Raw genomic sequence first — 27,973 nt, forward strand, 5'->3', positions numbered from 1 at the left:
CATGCAACTTAAGTTTCTTCTTCTTCTTCTTCTTCTTCTTCTGCAGCTTGGAGTCAGTTCATCAGGAGACTTCACTTTGTTTCCAACACTCACTCAATAAAACTAAGCTGCACATCTGTATTTAATGCACCTGAGATAACGAGCACACCTTCTTGCATGCTTGTTAATATTTCTAACATCTGGAAGAAAGGTTTATAAATAAATAAAAAATACAACTGGAAGACTTTCTCTTAGTTTTTTTCTTTAAAACCTGATTATTTACAGCTACTCTGAACCTTTTGAACAACATTTAAACGAACAATGTGCTGGAAGCAGAATCAAGAAGCTGCTGTACGATTGTCCATATTGCAGTTTGTGCTGTTTTTTCTGTTTACGTCAAATGCAGAAGACAGAGACGTCATGAATTAATAACCACACGGTGACGGTAGCGTCTTGAAGACTTGACATGTGAGCGATCTGTGCAGGAGAGCAGCTCTGATGTGATGATGTCATCAGCACACAAACCATTTGGATCTTGTGGACTCAAATTATGCAAAACTTTCTGCAAAACAGTCACTTTTTCAAAGAATCCAAAAGTCCACGGCCAAGAAAACGACGGCTTTGTTATTAGATTCTTAATATTAGTCGCACAATAAAAACAACATTCAACTGTTAGGTGAATTTTAAGCAAACTTTTAAAATGTCGCAAAAAAAATAAATGTGAGTTTTGCGTGTTTCCGTAAACTGGTCGGGAGCGAATGAACTCAGCGACAGATACGTTGGTCAGAAGGAGGCGCTAGAGGCCACACGTGGCTGTGATCTGCCACAAAACAGAGTAGAAGAAGAAGTAGAGCCAATTAAAGGTTAACGAGGTCCAGGTGGAGAGTCCTCGTTAAAGGTCCAGAACGTCACAATAACGTCTCGCTTGTTCTGTGATTTAGTGCCATAATTACTGTACAATTACTGTAAAGTACTGTTAAGTACATAACAGTTGTATTAACGTCTGTATGAAGCAAACAACTGACTGTTAAATTAAATAAAGAAAGTTCAACTGAATAATATCTCAATATTTATTGTTGTAGTTTTCAAATTGAACTGGATGAATTATAAATAACACAGAATCTAATAATAAGGGCTTCATTTCAAAATAAATGACAGAAAGCTTTTTGTAAAAAGTGACTCTTAAACCGTCCTGCAGCTTTAAATCCAGTTCATTCAGGTGTGAAGTGATGTTATATTCTAAGATAAAGCAGTGAGCATGGACTTTACCTGTGGTCATTGAACCACTTTGTTTCTATTCTTCTGTTAACATGTTTATAAGTGAACTCTTGTGTCAGGATTCTGATCATATTCTTTATTATCTGTGAGTGGGAACGTTTGCTCTAAAGAGTTGTTCTTTGTCCCGTAGTGACGCTTTATTACCGCTTTAAATACTCGCCACGCTCTCTGAACATGTGAAGAATTAACCTGTAACAGTCCATTCTTGGTTAAAGACTCTGGTCTCTCTTTGGAGAACAGTGTGAAATAACTTCTCCTATTGTCCATGTTTCAAGCTGTTCAGAGGAAGACACGATATAAACACACATTTAGGAAGACGGCGTCATCAGAAACATCTGATCGACAATGTGAGTTCAATGTTCTACACGTCAGAATTCATTCTGCAAAGAGAAGTCTCTCGTTTCCGTTCAGCGTTTCTAATGTGAAACTTTATCAAAGAGCTTAAAGCCCGACGTGAACGCGGCTACGTGTGACGGTCTCATCCAGACTAACGTCGCCCGAAGCAGTTCCTCTAAACCCTCAGTTCACCAACCAACCAGCAGCCGGAGCTCCTCGTCTCCCGACAGGAAGCTTCCTCAGACCGTCACTCAAAGGGTCCAGTATTTTTTGGGGGGTCTCGCTGGTCTGAAACTGGTTCCAGCAGCCACAGTGTGTGATCAGGTCGAGCTCAGATCGCAACGTCATTCTTGCAGAAGCGTCTCCCTCCAGTCGAAGGAGTGGTTCGGTCCGTGTGTGAGGGGGAGGATGGGAGGGTCCACTAGCTGCCAGACCCCCGTGTCTCCCTGCTCCTCACAGGAGCAGAAGCCCAGGTAGGGGATCTGAGGACCAGGAGGAGGGATCAGGATTCAGTTTGACAGGAAAACGTTTCACTTTCTTTCTGCTATAGTTCCTTCATCAAACTGCTGTGAACCGTCCCTTTAAGGAACACTTCTGACTCTTATTATTACGATATATATTCACTCACCACACACCAAATCTAGAGCAGATTATTAGCTTAAAGCACATTTTATCTGGAGATACGAGTGGACATTTGAACGACTTGGCAACTTTCTTTAGTTGCACACCTAGCCTCAATGGGGGGGGGCTTAGGAAACCAGATGGAAGTGATGAGGGATGGATAGGAGAGTGGGATGTATAAAGATCCAGATGGATTTTAGAAGTGAACCGACCTTTCGGACCACTTGGATGAAGTCCTTGGCGCTCTGCGGGCCGCGGCCCTGCAGCTGCCTCGTGCAGGCCTCTAAGGACGACGCATGGGCTACGATCAGTACGTTGTTTCCTACGGAGGGACAGGAAAGGAGAGAGGAGAGAGGAGAGAGGAGAGAGGAGAGAGGAAGCAGCATCAGCAGTGGAACAATACAGTAAAACACAACAACCAGGAGCTCCGTGGAGCGTCTCTCACCAGAGTGTCTGCAGTGCGACAGGATGTCTTTGGTCACCTGGTAGCTCCGGCTCATGTAGCTCTCGTAGGGCTCGGACACCGTGAGCTTACTGACCGGGATCAGAGGTCTGCGTGCAGGAGAACACCACGTATTATTAATACTGGCTTATTTTACTACAAAGTGGAGGAACAGCTGCAGGACCAGAGGTTGTCTCCTGAGGTGAATGTTGGTACTTTATTGTGTATTTTGCGAGGACACCGTCACTAACTCCTGACGCCCCGAGACGACTGAGATTGGTTTTAAAAACAATACAAACACGCCCGAGTGTTTCAGTCACCTGTATGTCGTGTCCACACTGAAGTGGGCTGCAGCGAGGTCAGCAGGCGACATCCACGCCGGCAGCGAGCTCCCAGAAACCCACTTGGTCCACTCGAACAGCCCCGGTTCCACTCGCACCTTCAGCTTGCCGTCCTGCTGCAGACCTGTTTCACACAAACTCAAATCATCAGAGCTCATCGTAACAGTTTAATAAAATACATAAATAAATCTGATGTTTCCTGGAGGAGACTCTTTGATACCTTTCAGGATGTTCTGAGCGGTCTGAACACATCGCAGAGACGGAGAGCAGTACACGAAGTCGATGGTTGTGTTGCTCTCTAACAAGGCCTCACCTGAAAAAACACACACATTAAAACACACAACACACACACACACACACACACACACACACACACACACACACACACACAGTTCTCTTCACAGACAGAATGCTCTCCAGTCCTTCTGACTGCAGCAGACGTACCCACTAGTCGAGCCTGCGTGGATCCGAACACGGTGATGGGGGCGTCCATGTCGTAGTCCCTCTGCCCCCCCCACAGCGGCAAGCTGGGAGGCATGTTGAGGTTGGAGCGAACGTATCGACCTGCAGACGGACAGAAGCTGTGACGCGGTTCGTTCGAAGTAAAGTGAGAAGGAAATGTTTTTCGACTCTCACCTTTGCTGTCGGAGCAGAGGGAGAGCCAGTGTTTGCCGAAGACCACGTCCATCCTCTCACCGTGCCGACACACGAAGAGAGTCCGCTTGGGCTGCCGGGAGTGACCGCCGCTGATCCGCAGGACCTGCTGGACACAAAGAGACACAAAGAGAGTTCATTTCTATAATAATCATTTATTTGACAGATGACGATGACGAGGCTGGAAATGAGGAGAGAGAGAGAGAGAGACAGAGAGAGAGAGAGAGAGACAGAGAGAGAGAGAGAGAGAGAGAGAGACAGAGACAGAGAGAGAGAGAGAGACAGAGACAGAGACAGAGAGAGAGAGACAGAGAGAGAGAGAGAGAGAGAGAGAGAGAGACAGAGAGAGAGAGAGAGAGAGAGAGAGACAGAGAGAGAGAGAGAGAGAGAGACAGAGAGAGAGAGAGAGAGAGAGACAGAGACAGAGAGAGAGAGAGAGACAGAGACAGAGAGAGAGAGAGAAAGTCTCAAGGCTGGAATCAAACATGGGACGTTGTGTTGAGCTAATATAATAATATTAAAGTTACTGTGAGGAACTTCTATCTGGTCCTGAACCAGTCTCAGTGTAGTCCTGATCCTCTATATGAACCAGTCTCAGTGTAGTCCTGATCCTCTATCAGACCTCCATCAGTAAAGAGACCATCAGAGAGAAGATGGTCTGTTTCTATAGAGTTATTCTTGATGCTCGTCATCGGAGCCAGCAGAGACCGGTCCACCGTGGACAGACCCAGATCCAGAGCTCCGGAGGCAGGAGGAGAGCTCAGCTCCCGGCAGCAGCAGCGTCTCCTCCTCCTCCTCCTCTTCCTCCTCTTCCTCCTCCTCCAGGAGCAGAGCTTCTCCTCTCTGCTGGAGACCCAGGACGTATTACTGGACCCGCTGGAGGGAAGGGAGGCACGGGAGAACCAGGACCAGGACTGAGAGGAGCAGACTGTCAGACCTGCTGCAGTAACATGAGAGGTTTGGTGCTCAGAGACACTACAGCTTTAGTCCACAGGGGGCGACAGAGTCAACACAACATGAAAGTTCCACCTAGTTACTAGGTGGAACTTTCATGTTGTAGCTTTAAAAAACACAATTTTCAAAGACACAATATTACATGAATTTCATAACAACAACCTGCATCGGATGACAAATGAGACTGAGGGTGGGAGTGTCTCCAGGACTGGAGCTGTCGAGGCGTCGGCTGTCCAGCAGCCCGTCAAACATCCCCCTCTCCTTGCTGGTCTTGTCAGTGGGCCCACAGCTGAAGAAGGAATGGGAGCTGTGGTGGACGCAACGAGAACCAGATCATTAATTTGAAAAACTTTGGTTTGTAAGAGCAGATAAAAATATCCTTGTATGTGCAGAAACAAACTGTGAAATAAAGCGTTTGTGATCCCGCTCACCCGTGGAAGACCCAGGTGTCGGACTCGTCGCCGAGGCTGACGTAGTTCTCCGGCAGCAGGCCCGACAGCCCCGAGGCCAGCGAGGTCCCGTAGACCCAGCCCTCGCTGGTGCTGCTCTGGTCCACCGGGGACATGAAGACGAAGTCGCCGGGGACCAGCTCCAGCTCGTCCTCGTTCTGAGGCGCGTAGGGGTACATCACCCGCAGGGTCTGCAGACGCACGGAGATTTAATAAATGATAAGATCTCTGTGACTTTTAAACCATTGTTAGTGTGAATATCAGCCACCTCGTGGTTTGCAAAACGAATGTCCCGGGAGAACAGGACCGCCAGCCAATCACAGCCCAGCTTGACTTCGATGCCCTTGGCCAGTTTCTCCAGCGACGGGAGGTGATTGGTGGGGAAGTTGTAGGCCAGAGTTACGTGGAGCTGCTTCTTGTGAGGCTCCACGTGGACCTCTGGAGACGAGAGAGTGAGACAGGAAGTCACACCAACAAGAAAGGAGGGATGCTCCCAGAAACCCGGTTCTAAATGAGTAGTAACCCGGAGTATCGATGCGGTTCTGCTATCGGTACTTTAGAAGTTATGGATCTTTTCGATATTCTTGAAAATCTTTTCTGTCAGTTTCCAAAATACGCTTCTTTCATCTTCACGGAAAATAAAAGTGCTTTAATAACCCAACACGACCTCTATCCTGCCACTAGCCGGTCAACACACATTACACAGTGAATGCATTATGATGCCACACAGTGATAAAGAGAGAAGACATGCAGCACCCAGAGGCATTGTGGGTAAACGGTTCGTGGTTCCTACCCGCCTTCCTGGCCGCCTCTGTGGCGAAGTCGGCCGCAAACAGCTTGAGGACGTCGGCCACCTGCTCCTCCACGAAGAGGCCGATGAAGTTGGAGGACGTGTAGAGCTCCAGAGGCAGCGGGCTGGGGAACCGACCACGCCAGGACTGGACGGAGGCCTGGAGGGCCTCACACAGGGCTTCTACCTGGTGGTCTGCACACTGTGGAAACAAAACTACTTAGTTAGGTTAAGAAAACAAAACTACTTATTTAGGTTTAGACAACAACACTACTTATTTAGGTTTAGACAACAACACTACTTATTTAGGTTTAGACAACAACACTACTTATTTAGGTTTAGACAACAAAACTACTTATTTAGGTTTAGACAACAACACTACTTAGTTAGGTTTAGACAACAAAACTACTGAGTTAGGTTTAGACAACAACACTACTTAGTTAGGTTTAGACAACAACACTACTTATTTAGGTTTAGACAACAACACTACTTATTTAGGTTTAGACAACAACACTACTTATTTAGGTTTAGACAACAACACTACTTAGTTAGGTTTAGACAACAACACTACTTAGTTAGGTTTAGACAACAACACTACTTAGTTAGGTTTAGACAACAACACTACTTAGTTAGGTTTAGACAACAACACTACTTATTTAGGTTTAGACAACAACACTACTTATTTAGGTTTAGACAACAACACTACTTAGTTAGGTTTAGACAACAACACTACTTATTTAGGTTTAGACAACAACACTACTTAGTTAGGTTTAGACAACAACACTACTTAGTTAGGTTTAGACAACAGCACTACTTAGTTAGGTTTAGACAACAACACTACTTAGTTAGGTTTAGACAACAACACTACTTATTTAGGTTTAGACAACAACACTACTTATTTAGGTTTAGACAACAAAACTACTTATTTAGGTTTAGACAACAACACTACTTAGTTAGGTTTAGACAACAACACTACTTATTTAGGTTTAGACAACAACACTACTTATTTAGGTTTAGACAACAAAACTACTTATTTAGGTTTAGACAACAACACTACTTAGTTAGGTTTAGACAACAAAACTACTGAGTTAGGTTTAGACAACAACACTACTTAGTTAGGTTTAGACAACAACACTACTTAGTTAGGTTTAGACAACAAAACTACTTAGTTAGGTTTAGACAACAACACTACTGAGTTAGGTTTAGACAACAACACTACTGAGTTAGGTTGCAGCTCAGACGTCCTTCAACCGTAAACCATCATAGAGGTGAACGGCTCTAACTCACCATGAAGAACTGGCAGAGGGTGATGTGGGGGAAGATGTTGTGGGCTTTGTTCTTGCCACAAGTGACCCGGCTCTGCTGCCAGAAGTGTGAGAGCTGGTTCTGTAGAGGTCCGCTGGGTCGCAGGTAGAGGACGAACTCTCTGGGCAGAGGGTCGTCCAGGAACGGGTCGTCCACGTGGGAGAAGAGCCTGGAATCATGGACAGACCTGATTCACATCATGCCTTTCATTTCTCTATGTACAGATATCGTATTGTACAGATATATAAAGATAAGTACACGTTAGCTCGGCATCTCTAAAACAAATGTAAAAAACTTTTAAAACTTTTAAAAGGAAATTGTCATCACATTTAATAAAAGATGTTTAATTATATTCTTATAGTAAAAAAGAAAAAACAAGAAGCACACAAAAAAAGCAGAAAAAATGAACCAATCTGTAAACAACAATCCAAATAAATACATGAAAAACAATACAGACGAAAACCAATAAATATGTATATAATTCTTGATTTTTGGTTACTAGTAGGTTAGTGTTTATTTTATGTTCTTCTTGTTGTCATTTTATCTTTTGTTGTATTTTTCTTTAAATCATATTAGTTAGTAGTTTGTGTGTTTGTTGCTGTATCTCATGATGAAGGTCCGTTGTGTGAACCTGATGCTTCTTCACTTCTCCTGTCAGATTTCTACATTTACATTTTTTTAACTCTCTGGATTTTATAAAGTCTGATGTGTGTGCGAAAAATAAAATAATGACGTTGCACAGTTCTAATGAAATTCTGCCCAAATATAACCTTCACAGCCCTGAATGCAGATTATTTCAGCTGTAGAGCCAGTTCACCGATGTGGACACATTCTAGTCCAACAGCTGCTTTATTCATGGAATATTTCCTGAAACTCATAAACGCATTCATTATTTAAGGTGTTGTCACTGAGAGAGATGAGGCTGCTCAATAAATCATGAATTATCAACATGAAACGTAGACGTAGTGTTTACGAGCCTCCTACAGCAGGGGGCAGTATAACACACAGGTCCTTATACATGAATGTACCGTAAACACAACTCACCAGTCACATGCTGCTTGAACACTGCGACCTCCTGTTGACACCAGAGCCTTCAGTCTGTAACAGAGCACAACAGAATCCAGTTATGTCCTTTAAAAACACTCTTCCACAGTCTGAACTGTGAGCGAAGATTCTCATTGATCTTCTCTGGACAGAAGTTTGTTTCCAGCAGCAGATGGTAAATAAAAGAAGGACTGTTCATCCACAGAAACTCTGTCAACACTTTAGAGATACGAGACGAGGCATCTAAAGGAAAGACGGTTTCAAGTTAAAGGACAGAACTGAGTACAAACAATATCACCGGAGAAGGAAATCTGGTGAATTATTCATTTTATTCAGACTGAACATCTAAAGAGGAACTTAAGGACAGAAAAACATCACAATGTCAAATGGAAATGCATTTGTATCAGAGAAGACTGGTGGGATAGTCATTGTTTAAATAAATGTTTTGATTTGAAGAAAGCACAAAATATTCCTCACAACCCGTTAAAAAAGAGCAGCGTGGAGGTCTCTTTCAGCTCAGCTACACCTGGAGGCTGAAGGAGAAGGCACATCAGATTGTTCACATCAGAAACACAGAAATCTAATTAGCCGACACTCAGGAGGAGATAAGAGCTCGTACTCCGTCTCTGGGGAGGAAGCAGCTTCCTCAGCATCCTGTGGGATCGTGGGACGCATTAATGACTGCAGGCTCTCAGAGCATCAGGATGTGATTATTGTAGGTCGTTGAAGGTGGCTGCAGATATGTTTGGATTAAAAAAAATAAAAAATCTGCTTTAATTATGTATTTTATTGTTTTTCATTTGTTATTATTAAGACAAACGTTGTTGATGTGAACAAACCTTTTCAACCCCAAAATAGATTGATTGAAAAGCATGTTTTGTTCAAACAATCCCCCAAAATACACCGTTTATCACAGCCAGAAGCTGTAAAGACTTTCAACATTCTAATGGTCCTTGAACACATCATGGCTGAGGAACGCTTCTATCAGAAAGAAGCAGACAAATCGAAGATTAAAATTGTGATATTTCATCAAAAACATTTCATTCTACATGTCTCATTAAAAATTCCTCCCCAAATAAACCATTTACTTTAATCAGATTCTGTAAAAAACATTAAATTCTGAGTTCTTCAACGCAACTATGAAGCCATGATTGATTCTCCTGAGACCAACAGTCACGTGACAACAATTCTGTGAAACTTTGACTGAACTTCAGAGAGTAGAGGACGCTTTACTCGGCAGAGGTTGCCTTATTTTATTCTAAGTTGACGGTGGTGAATCACCTAGCAGGCAGAATAAAGTGTTGTTTTTTAACAGACCTGACTGCAGTGAATCTGTTAAACATACACATAGATCACATGCATCACATCAGCAGATATCTTTTAAAACATAATTGTATTGGAAGCTCAAAGTAAAACTGTTTTTTTCTAAAGCAGATTCACCACAGTGAGCTCAGTACGCTGCACTTCTGACCACAGCGGAGACGTCAGAGACGTCAGAGACGTCTCACTCGTGTGCTGGCGGCTGCTTTGCCGTGTCCCACAGGTGTAGACCTACATAGACCTACATACCATATAAATATGTGAGAGAGAGAGAGAACCAGAAAGAAGGACGAGAGAGAGCGAGAAGCTGAAGGAAGCTGGTAGAGGAAAGGCCAAAACCACTGAACCCAACAAACAGTAAATATTAACATAAAGAAACTAACATCTGGGTCACATTTAGAGTTAATGACCTTCTGATATCTGACTGAAAGGCTTTCACAACTATGAGAAAAGAACTGAGAAGGAGAAGTAGGTCCTGTGATGCACATGTCATTCATTTTGTCACTATATTAGTCAGTGTAGAGATTCTCTAAAATCCTATTTAAATATGTGTATATAACAAATATAGAGACAAAAATCCATAATGCTTAAAGGTTTATGGTATGTGTTTCAACCCTTAACAGTGTTATTACATGATGTAGATGCTCCCTAGAGCTACACAAACATCAATGAATTTCATCTATGAAATATACCGTTAGCTACAATGTTAGCATAGCCTAGCACCGATCGATCCAAACTCCATTCAGAAAACAAGCATTTTAAAAGTGATTTGCTCGTCGTCTTGCTAATAGACGTGACAAAGAATAAATTCAGACCTTTTATGAATCATCATCATTATGTCGTTATTTCAGCTTCATTTTGATCTGTTTAGCTTAAACTAGCTAGTTAGCTGCAGCTGATCTGTCTGGATTTTGGATGAGCACTCAGTTTATAAGATTTAGATGAAATGATGGAGTCAGAATGAGCCAATGCACCGTAGAGAAGAACATATTGTGACTTGAGGTAATCATTAGAATGTTTGTCATTGTAAATATGTAATGTCGTATCCCACATCCAGGAGGCACAAACGTTTTTCAGGTTGTCTGCACATCAAACCGTGATCACAGGAAACTCTTGCAGCTGACAGTGTGAAAATAGCTCCTATTGAAACCCGAAAGCACGGAGGCTTCACCAAACTGCAGAAATGTTAATCACTGCACAAGAGGCTGTCGGACAACTTTCAAAACGTTCACAAGAAAAACCTGAACAATCATCCAGGAAGTTACAGAAAAGCCTCAACGAGACTCTTCTGCTTCTGATTTCTGCAGCTCGAGTTCACGACAACACTTTCAGAAATATCAATATCAAGGCAGAAGGCATTGCTCAGTAAGATAAACACGAGTGAACAACACTTGACTGATTCTGAAGGACTTCTGGGAAGAAGCTCAATGAACAGATGAGTCACAACGAGATATTTGTGGCACGGCTCCCGTTAACGTCTGGTTTAAAGCAAAACACCGCATTCCACGGGAAAGACCCTCGCATGTGGTGGCAGCCGTGTCATAGCAGCATGAAAATCATCCAAAATAAAACAAAAATCACACATAGGGATGGCTGAAGAAGCAGAAATGTACAGTTTTGGATCAGCTAAGTCCAAAATCAAGAGCTTGAACAAGCAACTCCTGCTTGAAAAGCAAACAAATGTTGCTGAGCTGAAGTGAAATGAGCCAAAACTCAGCAAGAACTACTGTAATTAGTCTAAATCAGATTCTAAAGCTGCATAACTTGCCTCAATAAACAAATCAACAAAGGATCAATAGTGCAATACAACACATCTTCTGGTTCTTCACTCTGTGAATTGTTGCTGCTGATGATTTCCTTTAAGCTTTAGTAAAAAATGTGTAAAAATACAGAAAAACTACAAGGATGAGTCATTATACGTGGTTCTAATGTGATGGATTAAAGGGCTACTCAAGCAATTGGGTATTAAGGCAAATTAAAACAAGAATTATCAAAATCCTGACTTTTACTACTTAGTGGGGATCAAGCTTCAAAACTTTGAATCCTACAATTCCCATAATGCAACTCAACAGGGATGGGAATGAATGTTTCCTTTAGACGATCGCCAAAACTTCACCATTCATCTCAGCTAGAAGCACAAACGTTTGATTATTATCTTTCCAACGGTCCTTGAACACATCATGTGTGACAAGACTTCCATCAGAAAACGCAACCGAAAAAAAACTTAAAATTGTGAGATTCCACTGTTTTCCACTTTTTGTAAAAAACATTATCAAAGAAATTCAACTTTTTTCTTTCTTTTTAATGATTGATATCATCATAACTGTGTTATTCTCACTAAAGACATGTTCTAGTTCTCTCTACTTCTAGTCATGATGGTTCTGTTTCATAGAGGAGCAGGACCTTTATTTTGAAGTGAAAAACGAGACCACAGAGAGAAGAATGTGACGGGAGCAAAGAAACAACCTGAAACTGCTTTGAGTTCAGAGGGTTAAAGTTACCTTTTTCATTTTTGTACCTGTTTCTGAATCATGACTAAAAAAAACACAACAGCAAAAAAAAAAAGAAGATAAAACATGTGTATTTGGATTCAACCCACACTTCCTGTTTCTGCTTGTTGCCTGTCAGGGTTTCCATGGCTGTGGGTTGTTGTTTCATAAGGCGAGCTGAGTCAAACATGACGATTAGAGGCCAGCGGGGACGCCAGGACGATCCCATGTAAACACAGAGAGGAGCTGTTTTTAGGAACAAACTCATTTCAGTTTGAATCATGAAAGAAATGAAATGTGAGCCCCATCTGTTCAGAGAGCTGCCTCGCTAAAGCCTCAAAGGCCCGATACTCACCACTCCCTCAGCCTCCAAGATGACTTTCAACCTTCAGCACTGAGCTCATGATTGATGCAGCTGAGCTGAAGTCAACGGCTCGAAGCAGTTGCAGCATAAAATAAAGCTGTCAACAGAAAACATCTTTATCTCTTTTACTCTGGTTTGTCTCGTAAAGAGCCGACATATTTCAATAAGGCGTCTTTTGGAAAAGCCACCAGTGTCTTCTGCTACGTTTCTATTTCTACATTTCTAGTTTGTTAGAAGACTGATGGTCAAATCCAGTTTACAGCCACAAATTATGGACCAGAAACACCAGAAACTGACGAACATACAGGAAGCATCAAAGCAAATGTAGTTCTCTTTGAAGCTGTGTGTGTGTGTGTGAGATACAGCCCAATAGTCCTAAATATCGTTTCAAAAAGGTGGGCTACTCATAGAAATAGAATAAAAGTAGAGCGGACATTGAACTGGTTTCCGTGGTTATTTGATCAAAACAAAAGAAAATGGCAATTGGTGTCAGTTGCAATAGTTACAACACACGTCAGTGGGGCAGTAAAGTGTGTGTCGCAGCTCTCCGGGACAATTGGCTAGTTAGCTAAGTTGCTAGTTAGCTTGTCCTTCTCCGGAAGCAATGGGGAGTGAGGAGGAGGGACTTAGCGCTGCCACTGACCACCAGCATGCCATTCCGCTAATTCTTTGTAACCAGTGTAGCATTAAAGCATGGTGGCAAGCTAACTAGCCAGCTTTACACTAGTCAGCTAGCTAGCCTGCTAATTGCACAATGTTTGGATGCTATAGAGGCAATTTCTAAGCAAAAAAATTCAAAAACTCACCGGTTGTACATTATCATTTTGTTATAGTTTTGTACGGTTGCTCTTTCCAAACACGCCATCTGAATATGTCACAATAGAAATTGTGATGCCGTGTTTGGACATTTTGTGAACAAAAATATTAATCCACAAAAATAATTGGTTGATGAATAGATAATAAAAATAGTTTCATCCTTGTTTATCAAAATATTGGCTCCATGTATTTGTTAAATTCTGGTGTTTGCCGCTCCCTGAATCCCCACGATAGAACGCCTGCTCTACAGCTGTTTTTCACTGACAAAAACTCTTCGCCTGTGAGAATACAGAACAGTGTGGGTTGACTGAATAAAAGGACTTTGTAGGAAAACGTCCCTCAGTGATGATTTTTCCTCATCAGTAATGAAAAATATAGAAAAAAAAAACGTCAAACTAAATACAGGCTGTTGAGTGCTGTGCTGCTTGTCCTCAGCTTCACTCTGAGGTCACTTTTTGTCACCTAGATAACACATCCAGTCATTCCAATCGTCTTCAAAGCATTTTATTGTGAAAAATCCACCGTCTCTTTCTCGCCGACAGAGATGTGAAACCAAGTTTTCCAACCGTAGAGAGAGATCCTCTGTTAACTCGACTCTCAGAGAGAGACAGGAAGAGAAACAGACAAGGCAGCGAGCAACACGCCAACGCAACACAACACAACACTGCTCAGAACCTGCACATCATGCAGCGACGTGATAACCTCATAATTTTGCATGTTAAGAAAGTCTCAGTTGGTCATAGATTTGTTGTAGTATCATTTGTTTTTTGCGAGACATCGCTCAGTGAGCTACATCTCTCGTCTCGCACAATGTAAGTGTCCACCTCACCGCATTCTAATATATGGCTAATCTTTAAGTAAAGTAATGTGAGGATGGGGATTTTGGTATGTAATGCGATGTTTGAATGTATATAATGTGATTTCTGTGTCGGACCCCGAGTAAACTAGCTAAAAATAATATTATTAAAAATAATAAATGACATTCAGAGAAGCAGGATGTTCCCGTCACATTAACGTTAGGTTAGCCTACTTGTAGTTTTGCTAACGTGGTTTGCTAACCTTGTTAGCTAATACGATACATGAAACTCATCCACTTGTTACTTAACATTTATGGAAACATGTAACCTACAGTATGTCAAGAAATGTCACATTATCAATGAGCTACTTTGTCATTTGAGTTTTACAACAGTTCTCTAATAAACTTCTCATATTATTTGTGTTTTTAAACTAAATATACTGCTTAATATAATGGAAAGATCAATTCAATATCATGCCAACTGATAATAGTTGACAGTAATCCACACTGAATTATTGAGATAATTCATTAATAATCTAAATAATTCATATATTAAAAATACTCAACATTTTCTGGTATTTACTGCAAAGCTTTTCACACTCAACTGCTAGCTCTTCATCACGTCATATAAGTTGTATAAGTTGTAAAAAAAGAATCTATTGGTGAAACACTTTGACACTCAGTGGGTGATTTGTTAGGTTTTAACTGAGGGGGGAGGGGAACATTCATTATTTCCATTGATTATTCAATCAGACATCCTGCATCTATTATTTAGCAGAGCTTTATTTCTCTCATGACTCACCCCCTCCTATCAACTAAAGAACAACCTGGTGTTACCTTCACTTATTATTTCATGCCCACAACGTTAGTCATTCATTTTCCACACACACACTTAGTGGTTTAAAACCTCAAAATGTTCCAAATTCACCTGAAGAAATGACGGAATCAGAGATGTCTCATAAAGGCCTTAGGAATATAAAAGTCAAAAATATAGAATAGATTTCAATCATAGTACATTGTAATTAATAATGTCAGTCTCTTGTAGGACCGTACGGTGAAGCAGGTTGATGTCTCCTGCTTCATAGCAGCTGTCAGAGGGCTGCAGTTCATATGAAGGAACTAGTCAGCAGTTGTCGGGCCAGTTGTCTTTGCAGTGAGGATGGAAGATAATTCTCGAGGCTCTGATCCGTCCCTTCATTGTCTGACACCTGCTGAACCTTCATTAGTTTCGCCTGCTGCCATAGACTCACGCAACACATGTGGAAACCAGCTGCACTCACAACTCATAATGTTACAATTCAAATGTGGCTCGTGATGTAATTATCAGCTCATAATGTACACGACAAGTTGAGTCCTTTATTTAAAGCAACTGGACTTTGGTCTGTTTGGTGTAGAGGACAGATCAGTTCCAAGTTGTAGTGTTACTGTGAGGAACTTTTACCTGGTCCTGAACCAGTCTCAGTGTAGTCCTGGTCCTCTATCAGACCTCCATCAGTAAAGAGACCATCAGAGAGAAGATGGTCTGTTTCTATAGAGTTATTCTTGATGCTCGTCATCGGAGCCACCGGGTCGGATTCTGGTGAAACCAGATGAAATCATGCAGGTTCACCAGATCCTCCAGCAGAGACCGGTCCACCGCGGACAGACCCAGATCCGGCTTCACCTGCAGCCTTGGACCTGGCAGCAGCAACAGCGTCTCCTCCTCCTCCTCCTCCTCCTCCTCCTCCTCCTCCTCCTCCTCCTCCTCCTCCTCCAGGAGCAAAGCTTCAAAATCAACACTAAATAAAGTAACTTAAATATCCTGTGTGATTCTTACCATAATGGGTCTATACATTATTTACTTACGTTACTTTAATATTCACACGGACCACAAACGAGCCCCCCCGCCATGTAAGGAGGAAGCACACGCCGCCAACTCACGGGAAGCCTCGTTCAGCTGAGCTGAATCCTGTCACTGTGGGAAATCCCACGGCTTCATGCATCCTCACACTTCCTGTTTACAAAGAGCCACACACACACACAACGACCACACGCACGCACACACACACACACACATACTGTGGAGACTTGAGTACACAAACGGGCGTCTGAACACGTGAACAGAAACAGATTTGTGAAGCAAGTCACCTCAGTTCCAACAGAGATAAAAACCTACTGGTGCTCTGAGTCTCACTGTGTTTATGATGCAGTGATTCTAAAACATCACAAGGCTGCAAGAGTTTAATCACACACAGGTTTTGCCCTCTCTCACTATTTAATACAGTTATTTTTTATGCCTGAAGATCTATAAATGCCCAGCATTTAAGAGACAAGACTGACAAGTCCCAAGTGTTGTCTCAAGTCAAGACAGTCAGAGACCGACAAGTCTCAAGTCAAGACTAACAAGTTGGTCAAATTGGTTCAAACTAAGTGATTCTGGGGAAATAAGTGTTGACTTGCTGGGAATGAACAGCGTTTACGTTGGTTGATTCAGGAGATGAATTGATTCGTGGCCACTTTTTAAACAACATAATTATATTTTTTAGGGTTGGAGAAGGTATCGTGTCGAGCTAAAGTTGACTAACTTCTGAGGCTGCGTTCGCTCCAGATATCATTTGGTTGGTTGTTTGCTCCTAAAGCTGCTTCAGTGATTGTGTATTTTGTCCTGTATTTGTGTGTTTGTCCTCAGACTTTGTTTCTAAACTCAGACAGCATTGTGATGTGTGAGGCCGACGGGGATACAAACTTCCGTCACAATAATAGAACTAATAATCATTTTTTGTTGCTGTACATTGTTCCAGCCAGACAAAAGCACCCACATTCAAACACTTCAGCTCAGACCGGTTTCTTAAGACCAGCACCAACCCCATGAAGATATTTGTGGATTTAAGCTGCCGTTGGCTTAGATTTTGTGTCAATTTACCACAATTTGGACAATAAACTTAGTTTAATGGACTGCTGCCTTGTATAAAGTCTGTACTATTCACTCCACTAGACTTATACGACTATTGTTTTATAACTCAAACCAACAGCTCATTAACTACAGCTATCACTTTTAAACAATTTATTAATTAGCCGATTTATTTCATAATCCCGTATCTATTTAATATTGACCACTTTCTGGCTTAATCCAAAATAGACCCTAACCACGTCATGTTTATCAGTTTGAATTTGAACTGACACATTCTTAATGAAAACATTAACATTCTTATTTATTGCTGGGCTCTTCAAACCATAGTTTTTCTTCCTGATCGAGAAAGCTTGAACCACTTTTGTCCCCGCGGTGAAACGACTCGTCCTTCTCATTCAGGAAATGTTTGAAGAGCTAAAACTCTAATGTGCTGAGTAATAAAGAGGAGATTCGGGGGCTGAAAATGAACTCAGTGTTTAGAGCCTTTTGTTGGCGTTTGTCCTCCCAGCTCGTTAATACTAATTGGTCTTTTCTGGAGACAAAATATAGACTCAAGCCCACAGAGGGTCCAATTATACACACATATTCATGGATCAATTTAAAACTTGGCATCGTCCCACCAGACTCTTCTCTCTCTGGACCGACCATAGTCACATTTCTGTCACTGTGAGGTCTACTGCTTCACAAAATCAGTCAAAGAAATAGTCAGATTTGGAGCAACATGAGCATTCATTTGGAGTCATGTTTGTGTCCAGCTGATGAATTTGAGGCCAACATTCACTCTCCTTTTAACTCCATGTTGGGTCTCTACTAACTTCTGTGAAACATATCTGGTTCACAACGTTTCCTCATTCAACGGTTTGTACGATAGAAGAAGTTACTGCTCAGGAGTTTGTGCGTTTTCCTACAAAAAGTCCAGCAACACGTGTCAATATCTGCCTGTTACAGGCACAGTCTTTACAGGAAACAACTTAGTTAAGTTTAGGCAAGAAAACTACTTATTGAGGTTTAAGAAAAGATTGTGAAATACTTAGTTACGTTTAGAAAAAGATGGTGAAATACTAATTTATTTTTCTATTATTTATCACTTAATTTATTATATTTAAGTTGATAATTGCATTCTACTTTGTTGTCCTTGTTTTTATTTTTACATTCTTTTGTTTATTTGTATATTCTACGTATGTACGTTGAGAGTAATGTAAAAAACGGAGTCAAATCCCTTGTATGCGTACGCATACATGGCCAATAAAGCTGAATCGTGAAATTGCTGAATTGCTTTTGTCTGTTCTGTTGTAAATTGTGTTTTTTGTCAGACGATCATTTCTTTCCCCCTTTTCAATAATTTACATCTCACAAACCAAACCCCGATCATCTCTTTGACATAACGTCTCATTGTACGAGAGCAGAAGCATGACAGAGTGCTCGTATCAACTGGAGCGCTAAACACAATTATAGTCATTTAAACGCACATATGGAAGCTCAGGCGTGTCCTTTAAAATGCTAAATGTGTTCACTGAAAGACATTAAGGTCACGGCTGAACAGAAAATACAGAAGAGGCAACGAGGAGAGATCTACCGTCACAGACATGTGACTCAAACAAGATCCCACTCCGAGCTTCTCAAACGGTTGTAAAATTAAAACTCCATTTCAATCATAATACAAAATCCACAAGGTGGAATTTGACCTTTTTAAAAAAAAAATGTCATCATGTTGGTCATATCATGAAGTTTAGAGGTCAGACATGAAAAAGTCTTTATGATTATATCTATGATAATATCATATTATAAGTAAACACCTCGATCAGCCTGCTGCCCTCCAATCAATATACAATCATGAAATACTTAGTTAGGTTTAATTAACTTAGTTAGGTTTAATTAAAGATGATGAAATACTTAGTTAGGTTTAATTAAAGATGATGAAATACTTAGTTAGGTTTAGTAAAAGATGGTGAAATACTTAGTTAGGTTTAATTAACTTAGTTAGGTTTAATAAAGATGGTGAAATACTTAGTTAGGTTTAATTAAAGATGATGAAATACTTAGTTAGGTTTAATAAAGATGATGAAATACTTAGTTAGGTTTAATTAAAGATGATGAAATACTTAGTTAGGTTTAATTAAAGATGATGAAATACTTAGTTAGGTTTAATTAAAGATGGTGAAATACTTAGTTAGATTTAATTAAAGATGGTGAAATACTTAGTTAGGTTTAATTAAAGATGGTAAATATAAATCCATTCTTGTTTCATTAGGACCAGTCTCTGCTTCTAGATGTGGAATCAGATCTATTTCTTAAGCTTGTCCCTTTCCTCTTTAGACCAAAGTATTGATTTCTGAAGGACACGAGGAGAACTTAAAATCATCAATACCTTTTGTACATTACTGGATAACTGATTGGAGAGGATCACTTCTTCTCTGCAGTAATGTCTGCTGGTTGTACTCCCTCGACATATAAAGGTCTGACTGCATGAGCGCACGTCTTCATGGAAGGATGAGCTTCACATGCAGCTATAGATTAGATATCATGTGACGTAGAGGAGCTGAGCTTTATCTCCGTGTCAGGAAACGGATTCTTGTTGCGTTCTGTTTGTTCTGCAAGTCACGTTCTATCTGATAGGTAAAGATTCTTTATTTAAAGAGTGGAATATGCTATATTTTCATCTGTAGCTAACCTTGCTGTGATGCAAATTTGTATTTTTTTATTTTCATTTGAATTTCCATTTTTTTTTTATTACATTTTATTTCATTATTATTATTTAATGTTTTATTTATTTAATTTAATGTTTTAAATTTAACTTTCTTTTCCCCCCTATTATTATTATTTTTTGTGTACATATGTACATGTGTGTATATGTAGGAGTTCCGTTGTGTTAAAAATTTTGAAAATAACTCTGCACTGTCTGGTTCTATGAAACGCTCTGCGATATACATCCACATCCAATCGGGCCTCTAATTAAATGTCTCATCAAATCGTTGTGATCCGGTCGTGCAGCAGGAAGACGCTCCAACATGGAGGAGAACTCCTGCCGAGTCTCAGTGAGGTGGATGTGAGGGAGCTGGAGGACGCCGGCTGCTGGAGACGCTCCAGGAACCGTCATTTTGGCAAAAGTACTACGGCACAGATGGCTCGATCCCCACTGAACACACACACACACACACACACACACTGACAGGAGATGACACATAACACACCACACAAGTACAACATCCACATATGTGAATGAACACACACACACACACACACACAGTTCACATCAAAGTGGGCACGAGATTATCTGCAAAATCAAATCTACTTTAGTTCCTGATCCTTTAGACCCCGCAGGGCCCTAAAAAATAAAAACAGCAACTGTGTTCACAGATTAGTGGTGTGTGTTAAAGAGAGAGAGACAGAGAGAGAGAGAGAGACAGAGAGAGACAGAGAGAGAGAGACAGAGAGAGACAGAGAGAGAGAGAGAGAGAGACAGAGAGAGAGACAGACAGAGAGAGAGAGACAGACAGAGAGAGAGAGAGAGACAGACAGAGAGAGAGAGACAGAGACAGAGAGAGAGACAGACAGAGAGAGAGAGACAGACAGAGACAGAGAGAGAGACAGACAGAGAGAGAGAGACAGACAGAGACAGAGAGACAGACAGACAGAGAGAGACAGAGAGAGACAGATAGAGACCCTCCGACATTAACAGAAGAATCATTCCTCTTTTTCCAGCGTACAGCTAACGAGGTTTAGTTATAAGAGAAAAACTCTAAAACTGTCTTGTTTTGCACAAATATTGCAGAGTCAGCTGCTTGCTTTATGCATTTGAGCTGAAACAGTGAGACTTTTAAAATGAAATGTGCTGAAGAGCATAAAGAGTTTGTTTATGAGCGAAGGAGCAAGGCAGAGTCTGATAATGATGGTTTTAAGGGTGATGTTTTTAGAGGGAGTTGGACTGCGGCTGCAGAGAGCTGATGTTCGGAGTCAAGACGCAGAGACGAGTCAGAGTCAAAACAAAGACGAGTCAGAGTCAAAACAAAGACGAGTCAGAGTCGAGAAAACTGCTTTATAATATAACGTTTAATACTTTTCACAATATGGGACCTTTAAGCCGAATGAGAGTCCTACATGGCGGTCAGTTTCTGTGACAAACATGCAAACAGAGGCAGTGACTGCTGTCTACTCTCACAGAAAGTAAATGTTTGAATCTGGTTATTTATTTACCCGACGTGGGTTAATGTCAGACGTTCATGCTTAACCTTTAATGGCTGCTGGAGAGATGACCTCAGCACGAGGACAGCCACTACGGGCTTTTGCCGGACAAATGAGGATTTATTTGACGCCTCGTGTGCGACGCAGTGAGATTCTGCTATCACTGAGCACAGCAGACGATATTATGTGAAGATATTTGAAACAGAGATAGTTGTTGAGAATGAGCTGGAGGAGAACCAAAGGCTACTGGACTAAAGCATTCTGAACACTGATGTTCTATTACACATGACATCATGTAGACATTGAATTCATGCAACAGAAAAAAAGTGCTACGATGTTTGCTTCAGCAAGATATTTTACTTGTTATAGCGCCAAACAAAAGATTCTATATTTTGACGTGATAAACGACATTTTAGGACATCGACCCGTCAAACACAGAAGAGAATGGCTTCCATGTGGGATTCACGATGAGATGAGTTATGGGCTCGTTTTACGTTAATCTGAATATGAATGTCTGCATGTAAACGGGAATATTAGTAGAGTATTAATATTAATTGTCATTAGCAATGTAAACAGCTTAGTAGGAATATTGTCTTTTTCGGAATACGGGCAAAAAACGAAATATTTGGTGAATGTAAACGTCGTCAGTGTAGCATAACTAACCATTAGAAGCACGAGCAGCGACCCCTCACTGGCTTCCCACCCCAAAAACACGCCCATCCAGAATCAAGTGATGGGAAACGTACTCCACTGCACCTGTTTCTAGCTTTTTAACATTTCTACAACAGCCAAGTCTTGATGCAGCTGCACTGCAGATAATTACAAATGTAATTTTATTCCAAGGACTCACAAACTCAGAGGAATCCATCTAGAGGACAAACTTAGTCAGCACATAAACTACGTCTGAGCTGTTTTTGAATAACACATAATCTCTAAACTGTTTTACATCCTTATTATGTTGATAATCAAATGTCTGATGTGTGGCACCAAATTATTTAACATTTTACTGTGAGATGGTTTGAGTATATGCATTACATCATTACAATTTTGTAAGTAGATTGTCAATAAATAGCTTCTTTTGGTCAAGTAAACAGTCGTCGCCATGTTGAGAGCCGTGTTGAGTCAACAATTATGCTCTTACTTTCATATTGATCACTTTTATATATATATTTATATTGTTTCTGGTGAACATGTCGTGAGAGTATAAAGCCAAAGAAAAAGAAGCAGTGTGAGACTGATGGTGTTGTGTTCGGGGGGGTTTGCAGAAGTAGGACAGCTGTCAATCCTAACAGCCTCCAGGTCCACGTGAAGACCTGCTGCTGACTCAGCAACTGTAGGCCGACAGCTGTGAGGTGAGACTGGTACATGAAGACAACTTCACTAACATAACCAGCAAGTTAATATGTGTTTTAACCAACAACTCATTGAGTTTTCCTTCCACATGTATTTTTACACATATTTAAAGTGACAGTGATGAAGTTCTAACTGGTTGTGAACCTTAATGACGAGCATTAAGAATAACTATATAGAAATAGACCATCTTCTCTCTGATGGTCTATTTAGGATCAGGACTACACTGAGACTGGTTCATATAGAGGATCAGGACTAAACTGGTCTGGCTGCGGGACCCACCATCACCCCTTAATGACAAGCCGCGACCCAAATTTTCAACTTCTCAAATGTATTTAATGAAAAGATGGTGCAGTTTGAACCTGAGCTGAAAATGTCCTCTGCAGCCGTAGTGTAGGAGCTCTCTTGTGCAGAGAAATTGTTCCTGTAAGTCCCCGTCCCTCACATGTTTCACGTAAACGAGTAAAACAGCTTCATGCTTTCTTGTGCCAGAACCTCGCTGCACAAAACTCACTGAGGTTTTTGCCCTCTTTTGTCCTCAATGTAAGAAAATTCATATCTCATTTAGTCGGTGTCGTACTTGCGTTTCGCTCAATTAGCATATGAAAACAAACTTTGTGGGTGTTCTTCTATACTGTGAAATGGCGGGTGTATATTAGCATTACAAGGCAATAACGCCAAATACTGTTAAAGAGTGTGAATAACTCCACTGCATAAAATGTCCCCTTCAAAATAAAAGCACAGGATTATTTAATTTTTTTTGTTGAGAATCACTGATATATAGGATCAGGACTAAACTGAGACTGGTTCAGACTGGTTCCTCGCTGTCACTTTAAGGCACTGAAATAGTGAGATTTCAAGATAAATAACTACTGGAAATCATCAGCTTCAAACCCAAAGATGTTAGTAACCTACTAACCTCATCAATAGATATATATCACTCAAACATTCACGCTAACTGACTGATCCACTTTTACTCTGCTCACGTTGAATCTCTCCATCACTGCCTGAGGCCACCAGCTAATAGACACAAAGCCTCCGGTGGTCAAATAATGGATGAAATCATCCAGGAAGGAGACTCTGATAAAAACTGCATAAAACACAACAACACGCCTTTGATATAAAGGATGAAAATAACTATCAGAGGTTCTTCTTATAGAGGAGGTAGTTTGTAATGATAACTTGCTGCACTACCTTGAGTTTCTTCTATACGGTGAGATATCTAAGTGCAGACGACGAGACTTATAATCTGATAGCGCCGTCTGTTCGCCTGCTTTCTAAATGAACTGTGATATGATCAGCGAGCTGCAGTGGAAGTGAAGAACACTGATGCACCTCTCCTGTTTCAGGAAGCAGAACTAATGGCATTCATGTGACCTTGTTAAGAGGCTCCCTATTGATGGCAGACACATATATATATATATATATATATATATATATATATATATATATATATGTAATAATAGGTATGTCTTCTTCAAATAGTACCCCAGAAGAGCTGAGAGGGGGAAAACCTTCAGAATAAACTCACATTCATTTGCATTTCAGAGATGCTGGGCTGGGAAAAAAAAGAAAACAAGGGAACGACTCAATAATTCATGAGTTACCAACTCCACTGCTCTTTAGAGCTCCCATTTCGCAGACTTGAACCCACATATATATGTACACATTTTTTACTTTTCCTGCTTTAAAAATCAGCAAATATACAGCAGAGTTACACAGAAAAATGTCCCATGAAGACAGCTGTTAAGACGGGAGAGAAGACACTAAAACAGCAGGGAGAAAAGCGCGCATTAAATATGTCAAACATACATACGTGGTGCATTATAGTTCTCAATGTAACAGTATTCACTTTTATGATCGGAGCAACTGTGAAACAAAAACACAGGAAGTGAGTGGGCCTCCATTTTTATGGAACCTAAGAACTCAGCTGTACATCGACCGCAGATTAATGTCACAAGTTTTACTGACTCAGTAAAACTTGTGTTTCTAGTCTCTGATAATGTTACATTGTAAACAACCAATCAGTGTTTAAACCAACAGGAGGAGAGCTAGTAACGTTAGCAGCACCGCTAACGGCTAACCAACGGAGGTTCACTTCAGTTACATCATGATGCCTTCAGGCTCTGCTCAGTGAACATGAGTACTGGCTGAAGGTACATTATAACATTATCATGATGTGTTCACATGTAATCTGTAAAATGTAGTTTTGTTGATAAACTTCAATAAATCCAGTAGTTTGAAGGAGATGTTTTCACATGAATATAAAATAGATATTAGAGATGAATTATGAGCTGTTTGTGAACACTAGCTCTAAGCACATTATTATACATCAACAAACATAATAATGAAGAGATTTATTTATCAATAAAATACAATCTCTTTATTTCCTTATCATTTGAATTGTTTTTATGTAAATAAACACAATATATGAATACAACAAAGTAAAAATAAAAACATTTAGAATTTTAGATGGTTTAAAGTTACTTCAGAGCAGTCTGGATGCTATAACAACAAAGGGATCTGTATTTGATAATATGGATCAGTGATGATCAGTAATTAGTATCAGCGCAAAAAAATGTGATTGTGGATCTTTAAAAGTTATATTTGCTCCCTTTTTTCTTTTCTTTTGATCTGATCCGTGACATAAATCCATGACAGGATTCTAACCATCAGATTTAAGACCACATATCACAGAGTCCGCCTCTAGATCTCTAACACTTAAACACTGCATCGGTTCATCTGTGAAAAACACTGCAGTGCAGATTCAGTCCCAATTTTAGCTGCTTTAAAAGCGCTACAAGGCAGACTTTGTTCAGTGTTATGAAACATCTACTCTAGTGGGGGTTTAAGAGGAGAGGACTCAAACAGAGAACTTTAATTATTAAAAACCAAACTTCCATTCCACTATGAAGACACTGGGAGACTTTCAAAGAACTTTCACTTTCTCTAACTGATGACAAGACTGAGGGATAAAACCCTGGAGCTGCAGAAATTAACTTTAAAATGAAGTCAAACTTACAAAGTAGAAGTAAAAGGAGCGACCCCTCACTGGCTTCCCACCAACAAACATGGAGAATCCAGTCTACAGTAAATGTACAACATGTACCCGTCACTAGCTTTTAAACATTTCACCAGACATTAAGTTAGAATACTAACTTATGTTGAATATTTGTGATTAGTTTAAAAAAATAATGTGTCGTCAAGAGAAATATTCGGAGCGAGTCCTTTTTTTAATGATTCAAATAGCTGGATCTGGTATCGGACATTTAGATCTATGTATTTTCATTTTTATAAAGTTAGGAAAGCAATGTTTAGGTCAAGTCTGATTCATTGATTAAACGCTGAAATCAGATTCATACCCAAAGCTTTGGTATCATCAGTAAAAAGATATTACTGAATAAATTGCTCAATAAATTGTTACAGTTAAATGTCATTTATTTCACGCTTTCATTTTCCTTTTACTAATTTATTTTACATGTTAGGAAACAATCGAACCAAAAAACAATAACCTGACAAGAAATACTCCTTTAGCAGCAGAAACGGGACACCTGATGTTGGTCAGAAGATTTACTGGGTCAACCACTTTAGACAGAAAAAGAGTTAATCAGTGTCCGTATTGAGGCCGAGCACTCATGGCTGATATGAAAGAGGCTGTGGCTTCCCTGAGGGAGTGTGTTCTGGGCCATCGTCTGCTGTGTCTATTCAGCAAACCACAGCACACTTCCTCTAACACACACACACACACACACACACACACACTCATGACATCTGTTTGGGCGACAGAGGTGGAAAGACTTTAAGGTTAAATGTATAGTAGTGAGAGAAAATTGAAAGGTTCTGTGAGATTTCTCTCAGATTTCAGAAATATGGACAGAAATAGGTTTAAAGGTTTTAATAGTGTCTTAAAGCTGCATTCTCTCTAGTGTCCATCAGGGGGCGACTCCTCTGGTTGTATAGAAGTCTATGAGAAAATGACTCTACTTCTCTCTTGATTTATTACCTCAGTAAACATTGTAAACATGAGTTTATGGTCTCAATCTCTAGTTTCAAGTCTTCTTCAATACAGCATGATGTTCATTTAGTAAATGATGGTCCATTTAGAGTCAAACAGACCATAAAGCAGGGGATGCTGTGGTTGGTGAAATCCAGTATACAGTAATGTTTACTGGGAGAGACTGAGGCCGACGGGATGGATGTGAACTAACAGATCTGGGCCAAGTCATAGACAGTCTCTCCATTCATTAACAGCAGAGGACACAGGGTTAGCCGTATGACACACACACACACACACACACACACACACACACACACACACACACACACACACACACACACACACACAGTCAGAGTCATGACTTCATGACTCCTGACTACAGTTTTCTGAACATGACAGCTCCTCAAGAAAACGACTACAACACCACTTTAAATGACTTACATACTTACACATAAACATAAGAAAGAAAATAAATGGTTTAATCTTCATTAACGGTTCCAGTTTAAACCAAGTACAAAGAGTGAAAAAAGGGGGAAATGTTGTCTATTTTTAGCAAACTTTTCACTTGTTCTGTTAACTTTGCTAACTCGGTGTCGCAGAGCTTTGTTACAGTATTATACTGTTTTAATTGGGTTAAATTCTACTGTATTTGACTGTATTCTACTCTTTAGTTGTGTGTGGTTGTTTACAGTGAGTGGCTTCAGTTGAAACCAAGTACAAACAGTGAAAAAAGGTAAAACGTTGTTGGCTAACATTAAACTGGTTGTGTTAACTTCGGTAACTCCATCTCGTGCCACACATTTGAGCTCTGTTACAGTACTATCCTGTTTTTTATGTTTATTTTTTCTACTGTTTTTTACTTTATTCGACTGTATTCTACTCATTAATTGTGTGGTTGTTTACAGTGAGTGGCTCCAGTTTAATAAACCAAGCAAAACAGTGAAAAGTGTAAAACATTGTCAGCTATCTTTAGCTAACGTTACACTTGTTCAGTCAACTTCTGTAGCTAGCTGTGTGGAGCGATGCGTACGACCCCACAACAGAAACCGTTACTCAACGCTCACACACCGGCCATGTCCGCGTCATGGTCCCCGGATGACCTGCGCACATGCCTGTGAATCTCCACACACACACACACACACACACACATGCTCACACACACACACACATACTCACACACACGGCTACTTACGCCCTCGGTCTCGGGAAGCCCATGGATAACAGCACGTCCAGGTTGGAGCCCGATTTCACCGAACCCGACCGGTTCTGCCGGAGCCTCCGCGGGATGATTTTACTGTACAGGTCCTCTTTGGCAGCCATGGTCGACAGTCCGCGTCCGGCTAGTCCGAGAGCGTCGGCCGGGTCCGCATGAGTGGAGAGAGAGGGAGAGGTGAGGACGACTGAAGCCGAGCGGAGAGCAGCGCTTTGCGGCCAGAGAGGCAGGCAGAGTCCCGCTACTCCGCCCACCGGAGGAAGCAGCGAATCAGATCCGCTCACTGGATGTTTACAGCCGAGTACAGGACACTACATACGGGGGCTAAAGGGTCACAATGTGGGGCTTTATTTCAACAAGTCT

The 27,973-nt window shown here is 40.8% G+C and overlaps 1 protein-coding gene across 1 annotated transcript; it reads right to left on the reverse strand.

The window, feature by feature from the left end:
* Positions 1–298: 298 nt before the first annotated feature.
* On the reverse strand, positions 299–27,792 carry ubash3bb (ubiquitin associated and SH3 domain containing Bb). The gene is made up of 13 exons (XM_079166742.1): positions 27,590–27,792; positions 8,194–8,247; positions 7,132–7,318; positions 5,848–6,046; positions 5,323–5,492; positions 5,037–5,245; positions 4,768–4,912; positions 3,442–3,760; positions 3,218–3,310; positions 2,977–3,121; positions 2,660–2,766; positions 2,427–2,536; positions 299–2,075 (listed from the first exon to the last, which is right to left on the reverse strand). Exons 1-13 carry the CDS (start codon positions 27,715–27,717, stop codon positions 1,938–1,940), a joined length of 2,004 nt encoding a protein of 667 aa, XP_079022868.1. The 5' UTR covers positions 27,718–27,792; the 3' UTR covers positions 299–1,937.
* Between the last annotated feature and the right edge of the window lie 181 nt (positions 27,793–27,973).

The sequence above is a fragment of the Pholis gunnellus genome, assembly GCF_910591455.1.
Source record: "Pholis gunnellus genome assembly, chromosome: 9".
Lineage (NCBI taxonomy): Eukaryota > Metazoa > Chordata > Actinopteri > Perciformes > Pholidae > Pholis > Pholis gunnellus.

What these genes read in the sequence shown, in the direction of transcription:
- ubash3bb (XM_079166742.1), bottom strand. Translation starts at nt 27,717, where the DNA reads ATGGCTGCCAAAGAGGACCTGTACAGTAAAATCATCCCGCGGAGGCTC. An exon ending in TTCGTTTTGCAAACCACGAG is followed by an intron (nt 5,246 to 5,322) that starts GTGGCTGATATT and finishes GTGCGTCTGCAG; the next exon opens with ACCCTGCGGGTGATGTACCC. An exon ending in CACGCAGGCTCGACTAGTGG is followed by an intron (nt 3,311 to 3,441) that starts GTACGTCTGCTG and finishes GTGTTTTTTCAG; the next exon opens with GTGAGGCCTTGTTAGAGAGC.